Raw genomic sequence first — 20,116 nt, 5'->3', positions numbered from 1 at the left:
TATAATTGTCAAACCGTTGCTGATAGGCTAGGTATAGTAATGGCACCTTTCTGCTAACCGCACTACTGTTAAGGAGCTAGTAGCAGCGCCTTTCTTTGATGCGGTGCTCCTGCTAAGCCTTATCCTCAAGGCCCGTGGATCTCCCTGGCCCTCACTCTCCCTCCCCCACTCTCTCTGACGAACCGCCGTCGCCCATTGCCGCCTTCGCCATCGCCGCATTGCCGCCGCCAGTAAGCCTCGCCATCCTCCTCCTTCCTCCTCCTCCATCCGCCGTCCATCCTCCCTCCTCCCTCCTTCTCCCTCCTCCCTCCTACCACCTCCAGCCGCCACTCCTCCTCCCTCCTCCTCCTTCCTTTGGCCACCACCCCTCCTCCCTCCTTTTCCCTCCTCCATCCGCCGCCCCTCCTCCCTCCTCCTCTGGCCGCCACTCCTTCCTTCCCCTCCTCCTCCTCCCACTTAGTAGTATTTTATTAAATTTGTAAATTGAAGAAAACAAAATGCTTCAGAACATAAGTGATCAAAGACTAAAAAATTGATAGTTGAAAGTTTAAATATTGTTCCTCCCCAATTTTGTAGAAGTATACATATTTATCAAATCACTTTGGTCAACTATGATGGTTTATAAGGGCGTGTTTGGTTGTAGTTTGCAACAGTAGTTGCATTGCATGTCCATCTCCAGCCAGCCTGGTTGATGAAATGCAGCCTCATATGCAGCAGATGCAACCTGTTTGGTTGCCGGCATCGCATGGAGAGGCATTTACCCCCTGCTGTTTGGTTGCCGTTTTTGTGCTTAGGGTGTGAGCAGATGCAAACTTCAGCTGTTTGGTTGCAAACAGCGTTTGTGTTCTGCTCACCCCATTCAAATGTGATGGCCTTACCACCACATGATCAGCACAACAACAACAGCAGAACATCAAGATCAAACATATGACAGCAAACTTAACACAACAAGCAAGCAAAAGACAGCAAACTACTTAACTACATAGCATAAGTCTAGATTTAAACCAGGGGCATCCTCCTTCCCTGCTCCATGACAGGGTGCTGCTCCTGGCCAAAGTATGAACAAGTTCCAGCACAAGTCTCGCCACACACCATAAAAGTTCTCCACTAACACCTTACTTATGTTAACTACGTAGCCTGCTCGATGTTACCAACGCAATTGTGCCTGGTGCAATGAAACCTGCACATCACCGGGGAGTCGTGGTTGTAGATCTGAACCTTCAGTCCGAGTCCGGAGATGTGCACAACGACGAGGTCGCCGGGGACGATCCGGTGGCGGCGGCAGAAGTAGTTCCAGCCCCGGCCAAGCACCATGTGCCCCTCGAAGTTATGCACCTGCAACCAGAACATGCACCGCTTGTTCGCCGACAGCCTGACCACGCGCGGGAGCCGCTTGATGACCAACCAGGTGTTCATCACCTCCACGAACTTGGGAGGCACGACGAGCATGGCGAGGTCCTTGTTGTCCTTGATCTGCTGGTAGAAGCGCATCGGCTCCCTGGCCCCCTCCTCGTGGCCCTGCCTCGGAGATCGTCCCCTTGAACGAGGCACGCTCATGAAGGCGATCCTGCCAGGCAGGTCCACCTTCCCGAGCCACCTGTTCGTGGGGATGAAATCCTCGGCGCACTCAGCTCCGGCCATCGCCTGAGCTCCTCCTCCCGGCACATCTCAGCCAGTCTTCAATATCTTGTCAGGTAAGATGACAAGTATTAGTGCACAAACTCTTTGCAAAATGGCACTGATCAGGGACATTTGCCCAAGAGCAAATGACACTGATCAGTCCACAAACTCTTTGAGGAAATGGCACTTATCAATGGCACTTGTTGTTGGGCAAGTCCACTGATCAGTGCCACTGATCAGTGGACTTGCCCAACAACAAGTGCCATTGATAAGTGGCATTTTGCCCAACAGCAAGTGCCATTGATTAGTGGCACTGATCAGATGACTTGCTGTTGGGCAAGTCCATTGATCAGTGCCATCTTCTCTGATGCAACTGGCACTCAACATTGCACTATCCTAAACATGGTAACATCTAAAAATAGCAACACCAAGTGCCAATAGCACCCATGTGCATCCATGCAGATTTGGCACCATCCTAAAATGCTCCTACTACATGCACGTATAACATTCAACACAAACCCTATCTAGAACATGTATGTTAGCAACATGAGACATGAACGTGATCCTATCTAGAACATGAACATGCCATCAGTCAGCATGAATCTAGCATTCATCACTCAACATGTAGAACATAAACATGCCATCAGTCAACATGATTCTAACATTCATCACTCAACATGAACATGATTCTAGCATGAACACACCTACTAGCATGAACACAAATCATAGGACACACAAGCAGTAGCACAAGAAAAATTATCCTAGCACACACAGTACAAAACAAGAACATATCAGTTCGATTGGATTCGATTGGGATCGCATCCAATCGGATCTGCTATAATCCTATCTAATCCTATCGAATCCACTAACTACTACCACATGCCTAAGAAATAAACATCTAATCTACATCCAGGAGCAAGGATTGACGGGTTTGACTCACCGGAGCACGCACAACCGCGGCAAACCGAGGCCGGGGTGAAAACCCCAGCGGGAAGGAGAGAGGGGCGGAGCAGACGAGGAGCCGGCCCCGGCGACGGCATGCGGCCTCGGCCCCGTGCTCAACGCCACGCATGCGTCTTAGTGGGGGTGAATTGATCAGCTTCTCCTTCAGAAGAGATAGGCCCAGGATTTCTGTTATCTATCTAAATTTGATTCCGGATAGTGAGGATGAAGTTCATGAGGAGGAAGATGGTGCTGATTCAGATGATGATGAGAACCCACTTGTTGAATACCTGTATGCCCAAGGACTCAGACTGGGCGACGAGGAAATCAGCAACCTGTGGGACATGCTTCCGCTACGTGAAGACTACCTAGGGAAGCCATTCGTGACCCGCCTCACAAGGACGAATGTTAAACGGCATATCATGGTATGTTACTTAGTGTGGTAATTACATGATATGCATGCTTAGTTAGTGTAGTAGTTCATATGATATGCATGTTGTAGTATTGTGATGAGAGGCCTAGTTTAGAATTCATTTAGTGAAGAATTTTATGACATGCATGTAGTGTAGTAATATGCGATGATATGCTTAGTGTATGCAGTAATCTAATGATATGCCTAATTACTGTAGTAATTTGATGCTTGGCGTATAGTGTAGTGATCTGATGATATATATGCTCAGTGTTGAATCCAATGATATATGTGTCTTGAAGTGTATGCTTTGTTGATAATTGCACGTGACATGATCATATATCATGTCAACTATTTTCAGAAATTACCTAAGAGGTTACTTGATAGCTGTGGCATCGACCCGGGCGAAGAAGGCATGGCTGCTGGACTACGCCTTACCAAAACGGGCTCCATCACCAACTGTGCCTATGCAGTGGACACGGACGGTCGCACTGTCTTGAGCAGGGCAGGGTGGAAGAAGTTCCTTCGTGCCAAGAATCTTCGGGTAGGACAGGCGATCCTACTCACTGTTGCGAACACCCGTCGCCATGACTTGAGGATGATGATCACCATCCACCTCATTTAGAACTGGGGTGGGCCATGTATCAATGTGAAATGAACTTGTTATGTTAGCTCTTGTTTGCGAGTACTTGTCGTGTATTACCGTACCTATATCTACTCATATCTAGGTACTATTGCTTGTGATGGATTGCAACTATTATTAACTGGTATCTAATGCTCTACTAGCTATGATTATTCCACTGTGTGATGTTTTATATGCTGTAGTGTGACATGGTAACTGTTATATATGGTAGAGGCTGGTCTCTAAGACCTTGTACAAAGCAAGGTGCTTAGGGATGTGCTTCCACTGTGTGATGTTTTGTACGTGCCAGGTTGTAGTATGAAATGCTCACTGTTCTATATGGTAGTGGCTGGTCTCTAATTGGATCGACATGTTGAACTATAGTATCAATGGTAGAGGCGTTTCGTTGTGCGCCACATCCAATAGTTCACATAATTAATTATCCAAAGATTAAGGTATGAAACCCTTGGTCCTACATAGCAACATTTCGTTCCAAAAATTAAGGTACTTCCACATTCAAACTAACTAATACTACAAATTCGAAGGAACTACTTAATACATTAACAGCACATAGGGAAGTAGCCCTGGTCCAACGGCTTGAGAAATGACGAACAAAAACTGAAAGAAGAAGGATCAGCCAGTAGCAGCACCATCAGCCTCCCAGCCTCACAACTTCAGCCATCCTGGTGAACTCCAGGTTTTTTCCTGCAAAACACACATGTGATGTAGGAGGCAAGAAAATAAATATGCCAGGGGTCTTGTCATGGCATCTAATCGCACGGAATGCTAGTACAAATGATGGAGAACAAAACATCCAACATGAGCAAATTCATAGGAGTTCTAGATCCATGGATACCATCAAGAAAAAATGCTCAGTTTTAATTCAGACATGAGACTTGGTGAAAACATGCATATTCATATCAGCAACATTGATATGGCATCTTTGCAAGCTTGGGTCAGTGACTTGTCTTGTGTTTCATGGCATGACAATTATTTTAACAATAAATAGACATGAAATTGACCCAAACTCATGTACAAAGTTATGCCATATGATGCATGGATTAATTCACACATAAATGACAAAATGCCAACTTTGTATAGAATTTGCAGTACTGAAATATTTCAGTGTGTACTGAAACTGCAGTAGTGAAATAATTCAGTGTGCATCAGTGTGTACTGAAATTGTAGTAACTAAATATTTTAGTGCCTACCGGTGTGTACCGAAATATTTCAGTGTCTACCACTACAACATTACAAGTTTTGCCTAGGGCAGTATCGAAATATTTCAGTGCCTACCGGTGTGTACCGAAATATTTCAGTGTCCACCACTACAACATTACAAATTTTGCCTAGGGCAGTTCCGAAATATTTCAGTGCCTACCGGTGTGTACCGAAATATTTCAGTGTCTACCACTAGAACATTACTAATTTTTCCTAGGGTTCATATGATGCCTAGGGTTCACAAACATCATAATCCATTCTCCAAATCCATGTACTCAAATATTCATGCAATTCATTGAGATTAAAATGCCATCTAGCATTCCCTCTCTGAGCTATTACGATTAGTATCACCACGATGTAAGCACGAGCAGTAGGAAGATGAGGAGTGGGAAAACTTACTATAAACATAGCTACCGCCGCCGTTCAGACGAGGAGAGCGGCGAGGGAAGCGTGGAGAACGGCGGGGAAGCGAGGTCGCGACCACTGTCCTCCTCATCTTGCGCTTCGGAGTCTCCGGTGACTCGGTTGGAGGCTGCACAATCTGCAACGGCACCTCGTGCACGGTGGGTTCCTGATCCAGTGGATGCTCTACCCTGGATCTGAATGCCCACCACCTGCGCCTGGTTCACTCGCTGGACGAATTGGCCCGCTCCATTGCCCAGAGGAGGATCTCGATCTTGTGAATCGGTTGTGCGGGCGGGGGGCAAAGCTTTGCCCTCTCCTTCTTCGTCAAATTCTTGAGAGTGGCCATTGCCGTCCAGCTCATCTGCCTTGTGTTGTCAAACCAAGAACGGATCTCCCTCAACCTGGCCAACTTGACCTGGTCGCCGCCGGCGATCTACATGAAGTCGGTGTTCTCGCCGCCGGCCATCAGCTCGACCTGCCGTGGAAGAGGGGGTGGGGGTGGGTGGGGGGTGGTTGCCTGAGTGGAGCGAAGTTGCAGCGGCAAGAAGGAGGAGATGACTACTGTGGACTTGGAGGAGAGGGAGGAGATGGCCACCAATGAGTAATTGTGGAATGTGTAGCACCATGGCGGCGGTTATGCATTCGATTAGAGGGGCGGCGCGTGCAAATTTTCCTAGGACTAAACCGCCCCTAGATTAAAACGCGTTCCCACCTTGTCACGAGTACCAGCCCCACTCGTTTTAGTACTTTCGCGTACTTTCATCGGAGTACTACCCAGTACTTCGTATTTGTCTGCCGTTAGATCGACATCAACGAACGGTTCTAAAAAAGCCCAACCACTCTAAACCTTGTATTTTATGACATGCATTAACATTTCTTTAATTAAACATGTGGTCAAAATTAGGCACAAAATACAAAAGAGGCTAATAAACCAGGACGGAGGTAGTACGTCGGGACCGTTGTGTAGATTATATACATTAGCCACTTTTAGAAAAATGCATCTCTAATCTATATTAGCCACTTTGAATCTTCTATATGTTCTAACACTATGCCAGTATTGTAGATGATATACATTGGTGACATCTTTGATTTGCAGAATTTACTAATCGACATGATTAGGAAAGAGGTGCGCCATTTGATTTATCTCACTCTTAAAGAGATAAAGCGGGGGTAGTAAAATCAAAACTACTCCCTCCGTCTCGATTTAGAGGGCATGCGCATAGTTTTAGGTCATCCATTCGACTAACTAAATATGAGTTATATGTCATCTAAAGTAAATCATTAGATTCTCAAGCCAGTGTAGTTTCTAAACATATATTCTTCATCACATATAATACATATATAACTAGTTAAATTATCAACCTAGAACGACGTGCAGTCCCTGTAAACCGAGACGGAGGGAGTACTACTTTAGAGCATGGCTAATAATACAGCCAACTGCCGGCTATAAGATGTTGCCATATCATCTATAGCCAACACATATTGTCACTCATACAATAAGGTTAGCTATAAGATTAGTACTTTTTCTCATCTTCTGTCTACCTCTTTCCTCACATTTATTGCATATGTCTTGAAGCACGCATACAGTCAGGCCCCTGCATGAGAGCTCACTCCCCTTACTTTTTCATGTCTCTCTCCTCCGCATAAGCAAAATTACCATGTAAGCAAGCTATAAGCTCACTACTGGACTGGATCTTATGCCATTTCCAATGCATTGGTGCTTAAATGGGGTGCTAAGCACATTAAATAGTTTAGCAACTAATGTCCATAATGCATAGGTGCTTCTAACATTTAATGCTTTAGCAACTGAACTATTACATGCATTGGTGGGCTTCTTTCATTGAATTATTTTTGCCTAGGTTCATGTGCTTGGCATTGGTTATTCCCGGGATCACCATACTAACCTCTCTTCTCTTTATTACCTTGTCACATCAGATTTTTTGCCTACATGTCAGCCTTAGCACATGTGTAAGGTGGAGCATTGAAAAGGGCCTTAGGGTTGATCCATGCCACAATTGATTATTAAATTGAATGTAAAATGTATTTGTCTGAACGATTGTGTGTTTAACAGGATAAGTGTTAAAAAAATGCAGGTCATCTACCGAGCATCCGGATGGACGGTGCATGGTCATTACTATGCCATGCGGAAATGAGAGAGCTTATGGACTTTGGATGGAACTGATGGGGGGTGATAGCACGGACTACAACCGATTTAGATGGCTGTCGGTGTCCTATTTTTGTGGGTTGTATCTATTTGTTTTATCTCTTGTCTTTGTTTGGTTATTTGAGATGGTTTTCACAAGTTGATCATTTATTTGTCTTAATAAATGATTATGTGTATCGCTTGATGCAGTGGTTGACTATCAAAGAGGTAACCCACCAGTGCAGCTTGAAGAGCAACAGATTTGAACGCAAAAAACCGAAAAAAAAACTGACAATGGGATGTCGAGGATGAGATTTACACCACGATGTTATTTGTACACGCTCAATAGAAGATGGTTTCTAGTCTTCTCACGGGAAAACGAAAAGAAATGACCAGATCTAGTCTTCTCCAGCATTGATAATGTGTGTGGCTACAATTAATTAGGCCTCATCGATGGTCGATCCCCTTTAGGAAAAGCCAAAAAGAAGAACTTTATTTTAGTGCTAGCATGACTACAATAAATTATCCAAGACCCCATATAGTAGATGGGTAGTCCCGAAGTCCACAAAACTATTCAACGTGAATCTCAAGAAGGGGAGAAAATAATGGTACTCTCATCTGCTCCTAAACTAGCCATAATGGGGAGTAACTTAGAATAGTAACATGCGTATATTACTAGTCTATAGCCACAATATGTGGTGTCATGCAACACTTTATTTATTAGGCTGTAGACTCATCTTATCTTGATATGTGTGATGTTACTCGATTAGGGCGTTTTGAAGCTCGGCCTCCATGGAGGCCGGATTTTTTAAAAAATTCAAAATTCGTATTTTTCAATTTCAAAAAATCTGAAAAAAAATCATACAAGTAAACAAGGATGTTATGTGTATGTATGTGAAGTTTGAGGATGAGATACCCTAAAATGCGATCTGTGCAAAAAAGACAAATTCATAGACTTTGAGGATGAATAATGCATCTATTAAAAAGTCTCAGATTTGTTCCTTTTGTGTAGCACTCATTTTAAGGTGTTTTGTCCTGAAAATTTACAGACATATGCTTTATGTCTCTAAGTATGTGTGAATTTTTTTTCAATTTTTTTTAAAACGTGAAAGTTTGAATTTTGACCAAGTCAAACCCGGGCTTCATGGAGCTCGAGCTCTAAAGAGCATTTTCGATGTTACTCATACTACTAGTAACTAGCTATGTTACCACATGGCTCTCTTTCTTCATTAATTACTTGCACATCATCTACTTTGTCTAGATAAGTGTGATGGTACCACATATGTTACTCCTATTGTGAGTAGTCTTAGTTGGAGGATGTCAGGTTTTGGTTAACTCTGTCCTCACAAATATGATTCTCTGCATACTTTTATGTTAAAGGACGGGTCGAAGATTCGTTTATAGGAAGACATCTCACGAGGCAATGCCAATCTTCCAGTACATCATTACTCGCGGTAAGAATAATACTATTGCACTTTATCCTCATCGAATATTTCATTCAGGAGGGACTTGATTGGTAATCTTGGTACCATAAAATACGGGAATATAGAAGGATAAACGGACTGCAGTTTGTCATTCTCTCCAGTTCAGCTGCTGGCTTACCCACGTTGTCTTTACGTGGGGATGAGGACCTGCTGCCTCCCCACACACGCAGATGGACGCACACGCAGCGCACCTAGAGGACCTAATAATTATAAAACGTGCACACTGATTGTCTGTCTTTGTATCCCTGCTATCAAAGCGCCCTTGACCTGATACCACTCACATCCCCTCCGCCCCTTCTCTCCCTCACCTTCGCTCGGCGGCGGCGGCAGCAGGGCGTGTCCAGGTACTAGCATGTAAATCGATCTGAAGCTCCATCGCCTTCACTTCACTTCACTTCACTCGGCAGCAAGCAACAAGGCCTCCAGGTAGTGTAGATCTTGTTTGAGATGCATATATGTAGGTTGGCTTGTTATTTGCGAGTGCGGATCTGCCGTCTGCTGATTCACCATTGATCGCAGCGCTCTGGCAGATCAACTTCCGACCAATCTGCAGCTAGCGACTACGCTGAAAGCCGACTGGACTTGGGATAGTTTGACTCGCAGCAGTACTGAAAGTGCAACTATCCCTAGGTGATTTTGGTAATTCATAACAACATATAGCTCATTGAGCTAATACTATTCCAAGATGATTATTTCAGGAAAGCTCAATGATTGGCATGGCATGGATGTGAAAGTGGAACTATCAAAATGCTAAGGACAAAAAATTGGCTCAAGCTCAAAAGTTCAAGACTCTTCATTTTATATTTTAGTGATCCAAGATCACATTGAGTCTTTAGGAAAAGCCAATACTATCAAGGAGGGATGAGGTGTTGCTTAATGAGCCTCTTGCTTTATGTGCTTGGTGATATGCTCCAAAATCCTCAACCACTTTTCCATAGCCACAAATGACCTAAACTCTAAGCCAAACTCGGTCATACCGATTCTTTCTATCCGGCGCCACCGAGTTTCACTTGTCATTTGCCACTGCCAAATCCTAGCAATTCGGTCCCATCGATAAGGATCTCGGTCTCACCGAGATGGGATTGCAAACTCTCTGTTTCCCTTTCGTAACTTTTCGGTCTCAAGGAAAGAGCGAATCGGTCCCACCGAGATTGCAATGTACACTCTCTGTTTCCTTCTTGTAACTTCTCGGTCTCACCGAAAGAGCAAGTCAGTCCCACCGAGTTTACCTGACCAACTCTCTGGTTAGCTTATTGCCAAACTCGGTCTCACCGAGTTTGTGTAATCGGCCTCACCGAGATTACGTTGTGCCCAAACCCTAACCGAATCGGTCCTACCGAGTTGCATGTCAGTCCCACCGAAATCTCTAACGGTCACTAGTTTACCTTTTCGGTCCGACCGAGTTTGATGATTCGGTCCCACCGAGATTGGTAGATTGTGTGTAACGGTTGGATTTTGTGTGGAGGCTATATATACCCCTCCACCTCCTCTTCATTCCGAGAGAGAGCTATCAGAACACATACACCATTCCAACTCATATGTTCTGAGAGAGAACCACCTACTCATGTGTTGAGACCAAGATATTCCATTCCAACCATATGAATCTTGATCTCTAGCCTTCCCCAAGTTGCTTTCCACTCAAACCTTCTTTCCACCAGATCCAAATCCTATGAGAGAGAGTTGAGTGTTGGAGAGACTATCACTTGAAGCACAAGAGCAAGGAGTTCATCATCAACACACCATTTGTTACTTCTTGGAGAGTGGTGTCTCCTAGATTGGCTAGGTGTCACTTGGAAGCCTCCAACAAGATTGTGGAGTTGAACCAAGGAGTTTGTAAGGGCAAGGAGATCGCCTACTTCGTGAAGATCTACCGCTAGTGAGGCAAGTCCTTTATGGGCGATGGCCATGGTGGGATAGACAAGGTTGCTTCTTCGTGGACCCTTCGTGGGTGGAGCCCTCCGTGGACTCGCGCAACTGTTACCCTTCGTGGGTTGAAGTCTCCATCAACGTGGATGTAGGATAGCACAACCTATCCGAACCACGGAAAAACATCCGTGTTTCCAATTGCGTTTGAATCCTCCAAACCCTTCCCTTTACATTCTTGCAAGTTGCATGCTTTACTTTCCGCTGCCAATATACTCTTTGCATGCTTGCTTGAATTGTGTGATGATTGCTTGACTTGTCCTAAGATAGCTAAAATCTGCCACGAACTAAAATAGGGAAAAGGTTAAGTTTTTATTTGGTCAAGTAGTCTAATCACCCCCCCCCCTCTAGACATACTTTCGATCCTACAAGTACTGCTCTCAGTTTGCATAATATAGATATTACCTCATCAACTAGCTGCCTGGGTAATTGGTGATTTGGATCTAGCAGCTAGTATATAGGTTTATACTATATGCAAATTTCTAATTTGGTTACCTAGTCATTCATTGTTTTTATGTTTTCCCCACAAGATGTGGAAAACAAAGATGCTGCTAGCAGGGGTAGAACTTGCAACCTTAGCACTGAAGTTATAGCAGGTTATCTACGACTATGCTAGCATATTGGTTTTGCGCGGAAAGAGTTCAATAATTATGTATTACTCCATGGCAACCACAAACTCTGGTAACCCTTGGTAAAAATACTTGGTTTGGCAGCCAAAACAATTTCTCATACATTCATGCTGACCTTGCTATCGTTTCCAGGTTAAAGAACCTACTGACTACAAATGGACCACAAAGCCACTGCCGCACGATGTGGCCTAGAGCATATATTAGTCGATGAAACCGCTGAGCCCAAGGCCCTGCCATTATCACTTTTGGAGGCCATCACTGAGAATTTCTCCAATGAGCTGGTGATCGGACGCGGTGGATTTGCAGTTGTTTATAAGGTATTTTTTGGGTAAAGAAATACATTCGAATGTTAATCACGCTTGATTTGAATATCCATATCGATTGTAACACGTGTTGGTAATATATAGGGAAAACTTGGCAATGGGGAGGTCGCGGTGAAGAGACTGTCCAAAGCTTATATGCATGAAACAGAATTTGACCGGGAGATTGAATGCCTGATGCGGGCAAAACACAAAAATATAGTAAGATTTCTTGGATATTGTGATGACAGACAAAGAAATATGGAAATATACGACGAGAAACTTATCATGGCAGATGTCCACCAAAGATTGTTCTGCTTCGAGTATATACCAAAAGGGAGTCTTGATAAGTATATCAGTACGACCATGTGTCCTCTAACTTTTCTCCTTAGTTTCTTCATGTACTACAAATTATTTAAAAGTTTACACATCAAGTATCTCAAATCATAAACCCGGTTTCTCCTCTCTCCTTCATAGATGGACAACGTGAGTGGGAAACATGCTACAAAATAATCAAAGGGATCTGTGACGGTTTGCAATACCTGCATGACAATCGCATTATTCATTTGGATCTGAAACCCGCCAATATACTGCTCGACGATGACATGGTGCCGAAAATAACTGATTTTGGCCTGTCAAGACGCTTAGATGAAAATCAAAGTCAAGTGCTTACCAAAACTATATCAGGAACAACGTAAGCTAGTGAACTCCTCTTGAAAGCTCAGTCTTTTGTGCTATGTGATTTAATTGCAATCTATTTGTAGATTAACCAATCAGACCTTTTATATTTGCATACAGGGGATATTTGGCACCAGAACGTTATGAAGGGAGTGGAATCACACCCAGGGCCGACTTGTATAGTCTTGGTATTATTATCATGGAAATACTGACCGGGCAGAGGGGGCATCAAGCAACTGAGGATGTAAGAACAATAATATATGCCATTTTTACACAGATAAAAGATCAATTTCCTTCTTGGCTAAGAAGAGACAACTTTAAAATAGTTGTCACGCTTCTACTTCGCATATTTTCATTACATTTTGGTTTGAGATGCTGCATAGTATCATTTCTGGAAGCACACCTGTAAAGTTACCATTTGCCAAGGGCAAATGAACTTAGTCCTTAGGAATAAATGGAAACTTAAAAGGTATACAAGTACCCCAAGTCTTTGAAGGTAAGAAATGTAAGTATTTGAAGAAACTTGGCACTACTAACAAAAGTACAAGCAAACCTGGAAAGGAAAAGGTCGTACAAATAAATATATTCACATAGGTTATTGTTTGCAAGAAGGACCTAACATATTTTTGGTCGAATATTAAAGTGCAACTTATATGGTCATAGATCTGACTTCAATTTATGGGACATGGTTTACTCTTGAATTTTTGTTTTTTAGTTTTCTGCCTGAATGCATGTGGTTGGTATATACTATACATATTGGAGTTTCCTATATAGAAAAGTTGTTGCAGATCCATGACCATAACTCACCACTGCAATTCTTTAGGTGGTTGAAAGTTGGAGTGATAGGTTGGAGAGATCAAAACAAGACACACACTACGAAGAAATACGTGTATGCCACGAGATAGCTTTAAATTGCACACAGTTTAATCCAAAGGACAGACCAGCTAGTGCACAAGACATAATTGACAGGCTTCATGAAATAGAAAGTATCCAGGTATGTTGAAAATTTGAGAGTTTATGCATTTATTCCTTTAATTCCAAATTGCTATGCCTATATATACCACTCGGATACTTGCATTAGAAGTATTTGAGCTGCTAGAGTATGGACTTTGATGCTTGAGGAACAGGGCCAAGAGTCCCATTGCGCTATTTTCTTTAGTCACACTTCCCTGTTTCAAGACTAAAACTTTTTCTGCGGTAACTAGCCACTGGTAACTGGCTACTAGTAGCGTGTGTCTTATTGCCGGTGGCAGGTGCCAGTGTGAACTTGCACGCAGTCTAGTAACTATTTGTGGATTTAAAAGAAATACACTATATTTCATTTATACGGTCCATCCATACATACAGTTCATCCGTACATCCAACATATATACAGTTTATCCATCCAGTATACATATAATGCCGAGATCCACGAGTCACTTGCACCCGCCCCGTGTGGATATCGTCGTCGTCGCTGCCCCTAGTTGTAAGCCATATAATTGATGATGCAAATAACTGCAGCGATATCATCCCTATAATTTATGGTCCAAATAATGGATGAAGTTTCATATAATGCCTAAAAGCTCCAATGAAGACAACAATCTTGAGAACTAACAAGCTCAAAGTTATCCCCACAATGCACAACTCATCAAGCAAAGACAAAATAGTACAAAAGAAATTATAGCTAGATGCTTCTTTTTCTAAAAGGAAACTGAAACACGAAATAGATTGAAAACAAAAACACAAGTGTGCATCCTGCTATATAAAATTGTACCTGTTACAACTATCAACAACATTAGCTAAGTGTATACCCATTGCATAATGGTTGTTAATATCAGAGAAAGAGGTGCTAACAAATGGATCTACAAAACAAACATGTCGCATGTTGACCGTGCAATCACAGATAATATCGAGAAAAAATATTGCAAGAACAATAGTTTAGAAAGCTAACTAATAACAGAAAATACAGGCTATGAGACAAAAACATGAAGCAAAACATGACAGACTAAGCATGCCACCGGGGTTTCTTTCAAGCATATGATTAGTAGAACACATTCAACAAATAACAGGAGTTGAAAGAAATAATATGGGAACTAGATTTCGGTGTGATCATTTGACAAAAACAACAATCACAGGAGAACACCTAACCAGCAAGGAAACAACAAAGTACGAACATGTCTTGGAGGGAAACAACCCCAGACACTGGTTCATTGAAACTGTTTTTCGAACCATAACTGGCTCATAAATATTCTGGAATTAATAATTCTAATTGTACAAACATGATGTTACAATCCATGAGTGAGAAAAATATATTTTGCAAAACAGATGTGCATATTGAGTGAGCATGTGTGAATTTCACACTTCAGCACTACACAGTTTTTTTTAAACCTGCTGTGAATGCCGCCGGTGCAGTGGCCCCGTGTTGGTTTTTTTTTTTTGAGTAACTGGCCCCGTGTTGGTGAGCAGAGGGGCTGAGCAAAGGTTGGGGACGAACACCAAGTCATCGACGCTGGCACTTTTGGGCTTTACGGGTGCGGTGACGGCGGTTTTGGGCTTTTCGCTGGCTGCTCCCATTCCCAGATTCCAGTGGCATTTTCTATGTGGTTTAGAGATGAAATAAGGGGTAAGTAGGAAAATTTCACTTAGGGGTAAAGATACCCCTGATGTCCAGAAACTTGCACGGTCCGTGATGAATATTTTCAACCACAAACTTGTAAAAGTGAACCCCGCCACCCACAAACCTAGACCATCTCTATCCGACCCTCAAATTTGCTCCAGCATCTGTTCACGGACAAGGGACCAGTCTGCGTACATTAATACAGGAGATATCCATCCAACGCTACCCGCATTCATTTCATTCACTGTTTGAACACTACGAACTTTCATATAAACCAGATGAGATTCATGCAGACACAACGAATTTTCATGTAAACACGGCGGATTTTCATATAAACCGGATAATATTAATACAAACACGATGGATTTTCATTATATTTCGAACATTTAGAAAAAAGGAACCCTAAACCTATCGTACGACAGCAGCCAGCATCCACTTTGCATTCTGCATCGGCAACCACGACCTCCATCTGCCGCCTCTATGAACGGCGACATGGCTCAAGTGAGGTTAAGATGCGGTCCCCGACAAGGAAGAAAAGAACACGAAAGACGGACCGGCTCACTTGCGACATCATGCCCTGCCGCATACCATACCGTACCCATCCTCGGAGGAGAGGGTGACATGTCCGTCCTTGATACCGGTGGACGTGAGGTCGATGATGGACGTGTATGGCCCATCGCTCGATGGCCACATGTGCCGTCGAAAGTTGGACGGCGGCGCAATGGATGCGCAGCTGGCGGCATTCTCATCTTCGGCCTACTGTGCCGCGAGCAATTGTGCGGCCGCGTCCGTGTCTGCCTGCGACCGAGCTTTGTTGCAAGCGGCACACGCGGCCTCATAGAGCGGTCGCTGCTCCGCAACAAATTTCGGGTACGTCGCCACCATGATGGCCATGGCCTCCACGCTTGCGTGCTCGCCGTAGATCTGGCCCTCCGCCAGCCGGTGCTGCTTGAGGAGGAACAAATTTTACTTTTGCTCCTCCTTCACCTTCCTAAATGCCGACATAGGAGCCGGCGCATGCTGCTCCTCCTCCGTCATGACAGTGTTGTGGTGCGTCTGTGCCTGCTTCATGATCAAGCCGGCCTGCACAGGCGCCGGGTCCGGCGCGTCGTAGACCGTCTATAACAAGGGGTCGTCCTCATCGAAGACCTCGGGCAAGCTATCCAGCATGCCCTACTCGATCCGCCTAGCATGACGGGACTGCCCAGGTGGCTGCAAGGGCGACCACCTCGTGCTTCATCTCCGGCGACGGACTATTCCACGGAGCATTCCGAGAAGGGTGAGCGGGTTGATTTCCATCATCTTTTATCCTAGATACTCCTATGTGCTATGAGCTATTGTTTACCCAGAAGGTCTAGCCAAAAACTCAGATATGTTTTTCAGCTAAGGAGAGCACCGCTATGGGTGTACGAAGCAATATACCGCATCCTCCTACGTACTCGTAAAAATTGCATGTTGATCCCCACATGGATGGTGCCCACCACGTAAAAATTGGTTTTTATACACAAGCAGAACCCGCGAGGGAAATTGGACCGCTGGATCACGAGCAATCCAACGGCGCGGCGCACGACCGATGCGTTGACAGAAATCAGCCGGCTCACTACCCCAAACTGACTTTTTCCTGACGGACAAAATCCGTCAGGAATCAACAGTTTTCGTCAGGAATGAGCCCCTGCCGTCAGGAATTTCCCGTCAGAAACAGCTTGTCAGGAAAGAGGATTGTTCCTGACGGTCCCCGTCACGAATAGTGTTCCTGACGGCAATTCCTGAGGGAGCCCCTCGCCTCCCAAACTCAAAGTCCTGACGGCCCCACCGTCAGGAGATATCGTCAGGAACATCTTCCGTGGCTCTCAGGACCATACCATCAGGAATGAGCTCAACATATATCCATGACGGCTAGCTTCGTCAGGAAAGTATGAAAACAGTCGTCAGGAATCAACCAAGACAAACCAAAAATATTATTGCAAAACAGTATATATTCACAGCCACATGCAAATCTTTTGACAATCATGCGTACACAAAGGTCACACAACCCGGTTTAAAATCACAACCAATTCCTAGGTCACAATGTACCCATCCAATTTATTTAAATCTCATTGTTCACAAGATCCACACATTCATATCCAAGTCATGATTCATGGAAGCTCGACTTGACAGGAGGTGTCACTAAGTCCAAAACACGCATACTAGTTGATTCCTAAATTGCCAGGAGAAGCAATTGACAAAGAAAGCCTAACTGCACTGCAGTTCACAATATTAACTAGTTATACTACTGGAATTCCTAAATGTTTGTCCTGTGTTGGAATAGAACTATGCTCATCCGCATGAGTAGCATGAGGATTGTCTTCATCATGGGAACATTCTGCCAACGGAGTATCAGCATTCACTTGGGCTTGGAAGGTTCCATTCACCTATACAACAGAAAAATATAGGAGATTTCAATGAACAACGGTGAAAGGCAAAACTGTCATACATACAGGTTTTCAAACCAAAAGGTAAGCTCCAGCTCATGACACACTTGTTGCTAGCCACCAAGCAAGTGAAGAAGACTTCTCTTATTGCCAAGTACAGGCTGCAATTATTTAAAATGTAACCGGAACATAATGGACAAAAGAAAAGAAAAGGGAAGAAAAAATAAATGGTTGCAATCCAATGACCTATATCCATAGTATTCATGGCAAATGAAATTTTGTGATGACCAACCCCCTTCACAACTTTATGTGATAGCAAACAAAATCATCACTTCATAGGAAAAATCTAAGTATGCGGCAGTACAGAACTAGCACTACATGTAGAAAACTAGCAGTAAGCAGCATATTTATAGCTTTGCGATGCAAGTTCCGAACATCAGCAGTTTAGCATCACTAAAAGAACTTGCTGTATTTCAAGTAAGGACGGAACATGGGCATGAGCTAAAACAGTTGGAGAGCCTAAACAAGCTGCAAGGCAATCCGAAAATTCATCATCTTGAAAATGTTAAAAACAAGGAGGCGGGCGATGCAAAGCTAGCTGATAAGAAAAGACTAATATGACTAGAACTGTCCTGGGGTGGTTCCTTACAGACTTACTCACCAGAAGTTCAAGTGGAGGTGCTTGAGGGCCTTCGCCCACCCAAGGGTCTGGTGAGGAGAACGGTGGCCCCAAGTATCTACAACGACTTCTACTCAGAAGCTGTATTTGTGAAGAAAATTAGAATAACTGGGGACATACTCATAAATGCAAGTTTAGAGGTATATACATCGTGTAGTATAAGTGTTATTGGAGCAGCAGGGTGAAGCTAATGCACTGACAACCTTTTGCTATTCTACTTCTATGTTTGTGTACACAAGTTCAAGAGAAATGCAAAGGATGCCATCATTATAATTCAACTGTACTGATCATGGAACAAACAATTTATTGAAAAACAAAAATGTTACATTTTAGATTAACATTTGTCGTAGTTTTGAATAAAGAGCAAAGGTGCAGGAACTTACAAGACACTTTTGAACATTATATTATTGATGGGGCCACAATCTCCACTCTCAACCACATTTGCAAACTTCCAACTTCATGAACTTGCAAGTGTTCATCTTTGTTGCTGCCATAGGCCATTCTTCTTTTCCTACATAAGAGAAGATGCTCTTCTAACAAACAACCAACACTCAAAACTTGGACAAAACTCGATATAGAATAAAACGGCAGTAGGTGAGGTTCAGAACGAGTTCATGCTGGAACACAATCAACAGGACACTAACATTTTCTCTTAAGTTGAACAAGAAATTTAAATCTAACAGAGCATCGGATCTTCAGTCATGCAAAGGAGCAAATAATTGAAATACTAAGGTGATAAAACTAGAACTAGATCATCTCAATTGGAAGCATAAAGGAACAGACATCACACTAACTGAACAAGCAAGGGGTTCAAGAAATCAGCGAGGGAAGAGGTGAGATAATGGAGTACAGAACATAAATTTGGCTTCTGGAGCTTGGTGTTGCAGCAGTCTAAGACGTGGCTTTGAAGATGGAGAAGAACAGGAACATGTAGATGCAAGAGACGATTAGCAGCAGGTGTTGACAGAGTTCAGCAGCAAGCTGTCATTGGGGAAGAGCAGCGTCGTCATTGGAGAGGAGGTAAAAGTTTAAATTGTGCTGCAAAAAGGCTCTAAATGCTAAATGAATAAATGTTCTATCAATTATCTACAAGGAAAGAAAACATGTACGAGAACAAATAATCATTCTCAGGTGGTTAGTCAAAATATACATGAAAGACATCTTCTATTCTGTTCTCAGGTGGTTAGGGATAGCAATATATGGACAAGGATGCCGCCAAACACACCAAGCATGATTTATTGAACATGTGCCCATATGGTTACCCACAGAAGAGTTGACACATGATAACAATATATGGACAAATAAAGCATTTTGTACCTTGCTGCTTACAAGGAGCAATCCCTCCCCGTGGTCATCCTTCCATAGTTATTTGACCTCCAAAAAGATAGATCCATAGTTACTTGACCTCCAAAAAGAAATATCTGAGAACACAAATTACATTAGTGATCCATAATCCACCACATTATATAGAAGCATAATTTCTAACTCATTCTGCAGGGTCATACATCTTTCCCTACATAAGGGAACATGTTTTTTCAACAAACTACCCATACTGGGAGGTCAAATGAAACTGAATGCAACTTACCAACACGCTTTTGGTCTGAATAAATGATAATGAGCCACTGCAGAAACATAGCGAATTTATCACAAGTACTACAAGATTACTCAATCAACATCGTTTAAGTACAAAATGAAATTGTTAACTAAAAAGGCAAAATGTACCACTGTACACAGATTTGAAACTAATTTTCAATCGTAAATAGCATCTTTTTTCAACATACAGAAGTTCTTTGCATGGACATAAAATGCACAAAAGTTACATATTCAGAATTAAGAATGAAATGGACTTTTTTGTAGCTGTGCAGCACATCTAAACTATTTGACACAACAACCAGATTGGGTAGCGAACCGCCGGCGGGAGAGATCTGAGCCACTAGGGGCGGAATCAATACCCGCATGCGGCGCGGAGGCGTTGTGGGGGCGGTGCGGTCTAGTACCCGCCCATTCCATCGCAGGACGCAGTTGCCGGCCGTCAGATGCACCAAATCCGGCGGC

General features: G+C 43.3%; 2 protein-coding genes and 1 long non-coding RNA gene across 3 annotated transcripts; 1 reads left to right on the top strand and 2 right to left on the bottom strand.

The window, feature by feature from the left end:
• Positions 1-1,128: 1,128 nt before the first annotated feature.
• On the bottom strand, positions 1,129-2,660 carry LOC147988095 (uncharacterized). Its single transcript, XM_087542601.1, has 2 exons — positions 2,561-2,660; positions 1,129-1,667 (listed from the first exon to the last, which is right to left on the bottom strand). The coding sequence occupies exons 1-2, from the start codon at positions 2,658-2,660 to the stop codon at positions 1,129-1,131; spliced, it is 639 nt and encodes a 212-aa protein (XP_087398727.1).
• Positions 2,661-11,546: 8,886 nt separating this feature from the next.
• On the top strand, positions 11,547-13,640 carry LOC125530699 (putative cysteine-rich receptor-like protein kinase 39). Its single transcript, XM_048695095.2, has 6 exons — positions 11,547-11,715; positions 11,806-12,055; positions 12,175-12,391; positions 12,496-12,619; positions 13,199-13,369; positions 13,629-13,640. Exons 1-6 carry the CDS (start codon positions 11,554-11,556, stop codon positions 13,638-13,640), a joined length of 936 nt encoding a protein of 311 aa, XP_048551052.2. The 5' UTR covers positions 11,547-11,553.
• A 3,368-nt stretch (positions 13,641-17,008) lies between these two features.
• LOC147988094 (uncharacterized) lies at positions 17,009-19,928 on the bottom strand. The gene is made up of 4 exons (XR_015617797.1): positions 19,379-19,928; positions 18,445-19,042; positions 18,044-18,142; positions 17,009-17,382 (listed from the first exon to the last, which is right to left on the bottom strand). It is a non-coding gene; the product is annotated as an uncharacterized LOC147988094 (long non-coding RNA).
• Between the last annotated feature and the right edge of the window lie 188 nt (positions 19,929-20,116).

The sequence above is a fragment of the Triticum urartu genome, chromosome 2A (genome assembly GCF_056163025.1).
Source record: "Triticum urartu cultivar PI428250 chromosome 2A, HENAU_Tu73, whole genome shotgun sequence".
Lineage (NCBI taxonomy): Eukaryota > Viridiplantae > Streptophyta > Magnoliopsida > Poales > Poaceae > Triticum > Triticum urartu.
The sequence above is the reverse complement of the archived record's forward strand: the minus strand, read 5'-3'. Positions and strand labels throughout refer to the sequence as shown.

Excerpts from the sequence above, each read along its gene's own strand:
- LOC125530699 (XM_048695095.2), top strand. The coding sequence starts at position 11,554 with ATGGACCACAAAGCCACTGCCGCACGATGTGGCCTAGAGCATATATTA. Across the intron at positions 11,716-11,805 it reads GATTTGCAGTTGTTTATAAG|GGAAAACTTGGCAATGGGGA; the intron begins GTATTTTTTGGG and ends GGTAATATATAG. Across the intron at positions 12,056-12,174 it reads GAGTCTTGATAAGTATATCA|ATGGACAACGTGAGTGGGAA; the intron begins GTACGACCATGT and ends TCTCCTTCATAG.
- LOC147988095 (XM_087542601.1), bottom strand. The coding sequence starts at position 2,660 with ATGCCGTCGCCGGGGCCGGCTCCTCGTCTGCTCCGCCCCTCTCTCCTT. Across the intron at positions 1,668-2,560 it reads CCGCGGTTGTGCGTGCTCCG|ATGTGCCGGGAGGAGGAGCT; the intron begins GTGAGTCAAACC and ends AGACTGGCTGAG.